At 33.1% G+C, this 9,113-nt stretch overlaps 2 protein-coding genes across 2 annotated transcripts; both read left to right on the forward strand.

Moving 5' to 3' along the window:
• Positions 1-368: 368 nt before the first annotated feature.
• On the forward strand, positions 369-2,715 carry LOC125583721 (actin-depolymerizing factor 5-like). The gene is made up of 3 exons (XM_048751169.1): positions 369-1,408; positions 1,494-1,753; positions 2,313-2,715. Exons 1-3 carry the CDS (start codon positions 1,388-1,390, stop codon positions 2,461-2,463), a joined length of 432 nt encoding a protein of 143 aa, XP_048607126.1. The 5' UTR covers positions 369-1,387; the 3' UTR covers positions 2,464-2,715.
• Positions 2,716-6,585: 3,870 nt separating this feature from the next.
• LOC106386657 (iron-sulfur assembly protein IscA-like 1, mitochondrial) lies at positions 6,586-8,343 on the forward strand. Its single transcript, XM_013826479.3, has 3 exons — positions 6,586-6,931; positions 7,784-7,901; positions 8,005-8,343. The coding sequence occupies exons 1-3, from the start codon at positions 6,739-6,741 to the stop codon at positions 8,102-8,104; spliced, it is 411 nt and encodes a 136-aa protein (XP_013681933.1). The 5' UTR covers positions 6,586-6,738; the 3' UTR covers positions 8,105-8,343.
• Positions 8,344-9,113: the final 770 nt, after the last annotated feature.

The raw sequence follows: 9,113 nt of genomic DNA on the forward strand, positions 1-9,113 counted from the left end.
AAATGGGTTATCCGAACTCGAACGAAACCCGCAAAAATCCGAAGTGAACCCGAACTGAAATTTAGAAATATTAGAATAAGGCTAAAATCTTTGACCCCGGAAACCCGAAACCCAAACAGACCTGAACCGAACCCGATTAGGTAGCAGATAGATAGTTTCTCATAATATAATAGACTTCCAAATTTTCTTAAAAATATAAGTCCACTACTTTTTTTTCTCTTAATATAATATTATCCATGTTTCCAAACAAACATATTTTTAAAACTACAATCTATGTTTCCAAACAAACCTCCTTTTTAAAACTGCAATCCATATTTTCAAACAAACTTTTTTTAAACTACAATCTATGTTTCCAAACAAATTTTTTTAAAAAATTGCTATACATGTTTCCAAATAAATCTAATTTGTACTTGAGTTTTAATAAGATAGATATAGCTCTTTATCCAAAAAAAAAGAAAAATAAATGAATAATATATGATATATTGTTTCACATGCATAACAAAAGTGAAATTTTTGACTATTTCTGTTTCGTTTTCCATAATTTTCTTTCGGCATATATCCGAACCAGCCATTTGAAATACCACGTTTAAAAATAATTCTCCTAAATTCTTACTTGCCATCTTTTGTTTTTGGTCAACCCAGAAGCGTGCTTAATGTGTTACCAAAAAGGTTTTTGCCTTGGGCCTCCAAAATATATAGACATTTTATGGCTCTTATTAAAAGTTTGGGTTAGGTTAGTGGTTTTACTAAACACACTGTATTATCATCTGAAGTTGGAAGCCCAAAAGTTGCATTTATTTTCTTTTATCAGAAAAGATTATTTTTGTTTTATTGTATAGCTAATTATAAATTATAGACTTGCGAGCTTCTCTTAAGTAATCTTTGCTAACTTAAATCATAGTAGTGCTGATTGTTTTATAGTTGTGCTAATTTTTCTTTAATTATATGATATATTTTTATCAAAAAATTTTTTCGTTAAAAGACTGTATTTTTATATTTGTCTCAAGCCTCTGTAAATCTTCGCACGACACTGGATCATATATATTTTTATCAAACTTTTTTTTCATATATATTTGCACTGAGCATGATTAACACAGGGTTTTTAGATGGTGTTCTAAGCAGAATATAAGAAACTGTCTCTTAATTTTTAACTAAAAATCCACGCTAAAATTCTATCTTTAACCATCCTCTTATATGCCCATTGCCCACGAGAAAAATTATTCGCTTCTAATTAAAAAGTTGAAGGGTAATTTTGTAATACTAGAAAACTAATGATCGCATCTGCATAGAGGTAACTTTATTATATAAAGACCTCAAAGTCATTCCGTTTTAACGGAAAAGCTCTCCACGCCAGAGAAAAAAAAGAGACCCAGGAATCTTAGCAACAATGGCGATGGCTTTCAAGATGGTAGAAGAATATATTTGTTTTTTCTTGCATCTCCTCGTAAGATTTTTCATCTGAATTTGAAACTAAATATCATCTGATTTTGCAGGCGACGACGGGGATGCGAGTGACGGAAGAGTGCACGAGCTCATTCTTGGAGATGAAATGGAAGAAAGTGCACAGATACATCGTGTTCAAGATCGATGAGAATTCCCGTAAAGTCACCGTCGACAAAGTCGGCGGCGCCGGAGAAAACTATCAAGATCTCACCGCTTCCTTACCCGTGGACGACTGTCGCTATGCCGTATTTGATTTCGACTTTGTCACGGTCGATAACTGCCGCAAGAGCAAGATCTTCTTTATCTACTGGTTAGTCGTCTTACCTCCCAGAACTACAATATTTACCTTTATACCCCTCCAGTTATAATCACTATTTAGTCCTACAGGTCGGTTTGAACGGTTGATTCAGCTCGGGTAAATACGGTTTGCACAAAGTTTTGCTCAACTGAATTAGTTTGGTTGGCTAGTTGGCCAGTTCGAATTTTTAATTAGATTTTGGTTTAATTTGGTTAAAAATTCAGATTATTTTGTTATTTCCGCTAGTTCGATTCAAAATTTTAATACAGTATGATTGTAGTCTGGTTTAGTATAAACCGGTATAATTTCATTATTATTATTTTTAAATTGAACTTTTTGACCACAAAACCTAATCAGAACTTATAAAAATCTATCGAATTGAGCCGAACTCTTAACCAAACTCTAACAGTAAACCTCAAGAATCGGCTGATTGAGTTCGGCAGGATTTGGTTAGGCCCAGTCACTGGCAATGGAAAAATAGATATTTCGTAATATATATTAACATGCACCGGCAGAAAACATTCATGTGCTGCAAGGGTGAAATTGTAATTACACTTGTTAACCGTATTAGGTCGCCGGAGGCATCAAGAATAAGGGCAAAGATCTTATACGCAACGTCGAAGGCTGGGCTAAGGAGGGTTTTGGAAGGGATTCACTATGAGCTTCAAGCTACCGATCCGACTGAGATGGGATTCGATATTATCCAAGACCGTGCCAAATAAGTTAATCAAAAGAGTATAATATAATATGATCTGACTGACCCACTTTGTCGATAATTATCATTGATCAGGTATCAATTAATGTTAATTATTGGTGGTTAGTGCTTACTTTCAGTCTCACCAACAGCACCCTTTAATTATGTATGTACTGATGTTGCTTTTTTATGTTTCATTGTTATCTCCTTTTGTCGGTTAAGCACACATGAAAAGGAGTGAATCTCTTCCAAATCTTAATAGAAACGATATATCATAATATAATTACGTTTGCTGACCAAAAAAAAATTACGTTTACATCAGTGAGATGAGGAGTCTTTTTCATAGATCTACAATAAAAAAATTTCAATAGCTGGTTCAAGACCAAATCATGGCCATATTAGTCTAATATTATTAGATGATCCATAGATTAGTCTCCTTTTAAAAAAAGACAAAATACGTACGTGACTTTTTTTATAATGTGAAGGGAATAATTATTGGGATGTTGAAAGCAGAAATAGACAACCGTACAGTTGGCAAAGCTGATAATTATAGAACAGTGATTTATGAAGAGATTAGATTGTCTACCTTTAATGGCGTTGACATTAGTCAACTTCTTTCTTTTGTTTTTCTTTTTTGTTTGGCATCTAAGGTATAATCCCTTTGATGACGTTCGTGGTACTCAAACAAAATGTGAGTTTTCTTTTTAATGACGTTTCAAAAATTTAGACGTTGGGCTAATTAATCAAATATCAAGATAGAAATTATTCCCAATGGTGTACTCAGAGATTCTCGGTAGAAATTAATCAGACATCAACTTGAAGTCGGTACATTTACAAACAATTTAAGGCCAATCTGTTGGGGATGAGTTAACTCAGATGGTCAAAGTTGTTAAGGAAATTGTGAACTAATGATAAGTTCAGGCCCAAACATGTTCTTAACATATTGCTAAGTTTTATGGATTTCTAATTTAAAACTGTCAGTAAGTGGAGTGGTTCAAGTTTCTTATATTATTTGTAGTCCATCTTTGCTTGTCATGGGCGGGATGGAGCTGATATGCCAGCCAAGACCGATTCGTGGATTTTTCCCAGGCAGCATCTGTTTTAGTCAATGTAACAAGTAACTATGTTTGTAATTGTATAAGAACCATATATCAAACCTCCACATAAAACATCAAGCCTACGTTACTTTACAAACTGGATACTCTTTTTTTTTTGTCAACGCCAAACTAGATACTCTAGATCTTGATTTCTTACAGTTTCCTCCGTCTGAGACTAAGAAACCATTCGCAGATAAAGCCTTTGAATCGTTGTTTCCTTTTATGTCATGTCCACTCATGTTTATTTGCTTTACTTCTTTTTTTGTTCGTTTCACACAAGCAACTTTCTAATCGATTTATTTTTCAAAAAAAAAAAACTTTCTAATCGATTTATCATGTGTCTGTGATTGAAAATTACTTTGATGATTGTTATTTTTGTTACAGCATGGGGATTTAAATTATCATTATATATGGGATTCACACACTTGCATAGAAGGAGGACCTAGTGTGTTCCCGTTTATTATGTTCAATGCCTTATCACTCAACCATATATAATGGTTCGAAGAATCATATAAAGAAACGTTAACAAGATTATTTTAAGCAGTTTGAATCTTACTTTCTAGAGTTGGTTGGTGAATCTTTTATGAGAATTTAAATTTCGTAAGACTGAGGTTTGATATGCAATTTTGTTTCATTATCTAGTTTTGGATTGTTACAGTTATTTCGGTTTGGAACCGAACCCAAAAGTTTTCGATTCTAGAATGAATCTTCATTGAGATTACTAGAACTGGACCGAACCTTAAGTGTTCTAAAGTAGGAGTGTCAAAATGAGTTAACTCGCTCAAATTAGATCAGCTCATAGTGAGTTTGGATCTTTCATGAGTTAGCTCAGCTCAACTCTTATCAGATGAGCTTCGATATGTAAATTCAAACTCAGATCATCAAGATCATGAGCTAAATGAACTATCTCGCAATCGAATATAAAAAATTAATTAGCATAAAATAAAATATTAAAATAAATTTTATTAAGTTTTATGATATTAAAAGTATGATTTCTATATTACTTATCTGTGTTTTATAAAATTTTAATGTAAAACAAAATATTAAGTAAGATAACTACGAGTAATTTCTAAATTGTCTCTTAGGAATATTTTTTTTACATCTAAATTTAAAGATAGATGATGAGTATGTAAAAATTTATTTTACATTTTCTATATATATATCTAAATTTTTTTGGTTTTACATTTGAATTTTAGAAGATAAATATGATAATATAGAAATTATCTTATTTACATATGATATATATATATATATATAATTTTAAGTATAAATATTACTAAGATCATGAGTTGTTGGCTCATGTTCATTAAAGATTATTCATATAATTCGTGATCTAATTTAAGCTCGCTCATTAAACTCATTTATTAAATAAGCCTAAAAAATATTCCCTCTGTTCCCGAAAGAATGACTTTCTAGAGTATTCACGCATATTAAGAATATAATAAATGTTTACAATTGAATTTATTATTTATTTTACTATACATTTTCCAATAAATATCAACCAATAGTATTCAACCAATTTAAATATTTTCAATTAATGTTTTTTAAAAGTATACAATTTTTCAACATTAACTACTAAAAATACTTTAAAATTATAGAAAATCTATTATTTTAGAACAAAAAATAAATCTAAAAAATTCTACTTTCAGGAACTGAGGGAGAGAGTAGAATTTATGCTCATAAAAAAATTGTGATGAGCTAAGCTCATGAATTATAGCTAACTAGTATATACCCCGTGCGTACGCACGGTAATAATTTTGTTATATAACAACTTATATAAGAAACTCTATCCAAAAATAATTAAACTTATATAAGATAACTTTGGCTCATCACAAAGAGATTAGTCTACATAAAAAACGTATCACACATATCATTGACTAATCACAAACATATAAAAATAGTTTAATCTGTTTATAAAAATTCACATTTATCTAAATTAGCTCTTTGAGTACAAATATTAGATTAAAGATTTTCTGTTTTACTTCTTTTTGTTTTGCCTTTCTGTTTAACATGTTGTTTTGAATAGTTCATACTTTTGTTTTAGAATTTGTGTAAGAAAGGAGGCGGCATACCTTATTGTTACTCTTGTCCTTGCATCATACCTTTATTTGTTTAGAATTTAGTCATTGTTCTTGTGAAGCACCGATTTTGCCTTCTTCAACACTTATTGCTTCTCTCGTCCCTAGAACCAAACATAAACCACTTATTTACCAAAAATAAAAAAAAACACCGAAAATAGGGGAAAATGTCAAAGTATTCGTATTTCAACGGTGTCATCAATCTGTATCATGCTATATTTTACGCTTTTACCTTTTATCAAAAAAATCTTCCTATGATTTGACCATGTCTATTATTTTTTTTCTGTAACTTGACCATGTCTATCTTCCTCCTCTCTTTCTGGCATGTCTTACCCGCAAGTCTCTTTACTCAGATAAATATCCAGCAATCCATATCATTCAGAGCCACCATATCCACTCTTTCTCAAATCTTCTTGGCCTTAAACTCGTTCCACCGAAGCAATATGGTTCTCCGCCCAAGATGGTGAAACTGTAAGATAAAGTCACTGAGATATGTGGTTGCTGAGAGATCCATTTACTCAGAAATCGAATTAGGAAGATGGAGCATATTTTTGTTATTGATTGATTTGGAGTTTTTCTGTTGTTTATGAATCGAATATGAGAGACTCAGGAGTATAAAAAGAAGAAGATCGTGGACAATAGTGTACGTAGATCATGGGCCTTTTCTAAAAATTTTGATACGTTTTATGTTTTTTTCTAAGCTATATTTGGTTCAATTTATTTATTATAATTTTGTTTTGTACACATGGCAGAATTTGATTCAACAAGCGATTTGTGCTTATAAAGGATTTTGACACCGCTATTGTAAAGTAAACCCGACTTGAAATTCTATAAAACTTGAGTGGGACCTATAAAGTTAAATCTAAAACGGGCACACCTAGATGCACTCCTCGCTAACCAAACTAAATTTTCAAGTACCCGAACCGAACCAGCTTTTTGATTTTAAATTTAGTTTCCTTTTCCAATAACCGAACTACTATCTCGAAACCCAAATTTCCCCTTTATTTACTAGTCTTGTCTGTCCATTTTCTAACGAAAGGAGACATTTTCTAGCTCTGAGATTTTATTCTTCTTCATAAATCATCCAACCACCCGTGAACCTATAATTTCTTCGAAGTGTTCGATTCGATGAAGGCTTCTCGAGTTTTAGCGGCTGCAGCAGCGAGGGTGGGACCGGCGATGAGGAAGCAGGTGTTAACGTTGACGGACGAAGCAGCATCTAGGGTTCATCATCTCTTGCAGCAGAGGCAGAAACCTTTCCTCCGATTGGGCGTTAAAGCCAGAGGGTGCAACGGTTTATCATACACCCTTAATTACGCCGGTAAACAAACTCTTCTTGATTTTCTTGTTTTTTTTTTGTCTGATTTTTGGTGGAACCAAACTTATTACCAAGTTTCAATCTTTTTTTTTTGTTTTATTTACCAAGTTTCAATCTTGGTTGCTGAAAAACCCAGCCTTGCTATGTTTTGTTCTTATCCATGTCTTTGATAACAAGAGATATAGACACTAGGAGGCTTGGTCAAATTGAGATTTAGTGAATTGCTTATGTGTGTTAAGCTCATCTATGAAGAACCCATATGCATTGCTTTGTATATTTAATCTTGTGCTTATGAGATGTTACCTTGGCTATTCATCTCGTTTTATTCCATACCTTGGTATATAAGTTTGAGACTTGAGAATGATTTATGTCTGATGATGAAGCTATATGTATCATGTGGATGATTCTTGCCTCATCATACAAATTCAGGGACATTATCTGAATGCATATAAGACCATAGGTTCCGTTAAAGTCTCTATATGTTCGCCTCCTTTGGTTCTTCGCTCTGTCCATGCGAAAGCCATATGTTGCTATGTTCCATTAAAGAGAGCTATCTAGTTTCTAGTCTTCAAGTGTCTAGATTAGAGTACAACATTCAAGTTTAGTAGTACATCCGTTACATTTTGTGTTCTCAAATTTGATCAGTGAAGAAAACCTCCAATGGCTGTTTCTTGTTCCCTGAGGGGAAAGTAGTTGAATACATAGTTTCACCTTTTAAGTTAATTTATAGATGCTTGCCTCTTTGCTTTTCGTTGTTCCAGAACAAGAATTTTCTAGCTATGTTACATGCTGTTGATTGTGTGTCTTTGAGCCGTTGTTTATAGACTGATCTCCGTGAGTATTGAATTGCTTCAGATGAGAAAGGGAAATTTGATGAGCTGGTGGAAGAAAAAGGTGTGAGGATCCTTGTGGAGCCCAAGGCATTGATGCATGTGATTGGCACCAAGATGGACTTTATAGATGATAAACTAAGGTTTGCAAACTCTTGTCACATTTGACAAATCCAATGTCTATTTATATATTTCTCTTTACAAATTTTAGAGCGGTGTTAACTTTTGTTTTGTGTTTAAATGCAGATCAGAGTTCGTGTTCATCAATCCTAACTCGCAAGGTCAATGCGGGTGTGGTGAATCGTTCATGACAACATCTACTTCCTCGAGTGCTAAACAAAGTTGATAGTGTTGCTGCACTATCATATAATTACATTGTTACCAGAGTCTTTGAGAAACACAATGCTTTTGCCAGTGAGAATTGTGCTTTTATTGGTCACTTCATCACATGTACATTATAAACAGTGTGGTTGCTTAAAGATATTTCGTAAGCTATGTAACTTGTGCTTGTGATTTTCTCGATATCAATTCATGTATTCTTTAGAACACCAAGTTATAATAAAATGTATGGATTATGTAAATTAATGTACGGCCTTTTCTGTTGTCTCCTTAAACCCATTAATTAACCAATCTGGTTTTCACTTATCGACATAAGAAGAGTCTTTGAAATTTAACACGTTTCTTTGTTCTTCCTGCGAGAGTATAATTTCGATAATGGAGTTACCTGCGGTTTAGAAGCTCGCAGCAAAGTTTAACTTTTGCGCAGACAAAACTTCAGTTACGAACTCAGCTGGATTGTTGGCTCTGCTTGTCTGAATTTTTTAAAGTGTTTCATCTCATATAGAGATCCATCCCACTAATGAAGTTTCTCAAGAACATTAATGAATCTCTAAGTGTTGAAAATGCTTTGTTAGTTAGTTTGTTTCTTCCCCAACAATTCTTCTAGAGGTCAGATGTTATTGCTTAGAGGGACTAATGAAGTTACCAAACTCACGAATTGAATTTTATATATTTTAACATCTTTAACACAAAAACTGAGGTTGCTTTACAAATCTTACAAAAAACATAAATATTCGCATACTTTAATTTAAGAAGAAAATGAACTATTGAAAAGGTGGCAATGTATCAAAAGCTAAAGATACCAAACATATTTGAAGAAAAAAAGCTTTCCACTCCTAAAACATCGAAGATAGTCGTCGTATCTGAGCAGGAAAAATAGGTTTCTTCTCCTCCCTCACCATAACCTCAACAAGTGCCACAGTAGCCTTGGCCGCCACAACGCCCGCCGGCAAAACGACCACCAACATTAAGACCACGACCACGTCCGTTGAAGAAACGAAGTAGACGGTCATCGG

The sequence above is a fragment of the Brassica napus genome, chromosome C3, assembly GCF_020379485.1.
Source record: "Brassica napus cultivar Da-Ae chromosome C3, Da-Ae, whole genome shotgun sequence".
In the NCBI taxonomy this organism is placed as follows: domain Eukaryota; kingdom Viridiplantae; phylum Streptophyta; class Magnoliopsida; order Brassicales; family Brassicaceae; genus Brassica; species Brassica napus.

Bases quoted from the DNA above. Each gene is read 5' to 3' on its own strand.
- LOC125583721 (XM_048751169.1), top strand. From the start codon at position 1,388: ATGGCGATGGCTTTCAAGATG. The intron at 1,409-1,493 runs GTAGAAGAATAT...CTGATTTTGCAG, and splicing joins TGGCGATGGCTTTCAAGATG to GCGACGACGGGGATGCGAGT. The intron at 1,754-2,312 runs GTTAGTCGTCTT...TAACCGTATTAG, and splicing joins AAGATCTTCTTTATCTACTG to GTCGCCGGAGGCATCAAGAA.
- LOC106386657 (XM_013826479.3), top strand. From the start codon at position 6,739: ATGAAGGCTTCTCGAGTTTTAGCGGCTGCAGCAGCGAGGGTGGGACCG. The intron at 6,932-7,783 runs GTAAACAAACTC...GAATTGCTTCAG, and splicing joins ATACACCCTTAATTACGCCG to ATGAGAAAGGGAAATTTGAT. The intron at 7,902-8,004 runs GTTTGCAAACTC...GTTTAAATGCAG, and splicing joins TTTATAGATGATAAACTAAG to ATCAGAGTTCGTGTTCATCA.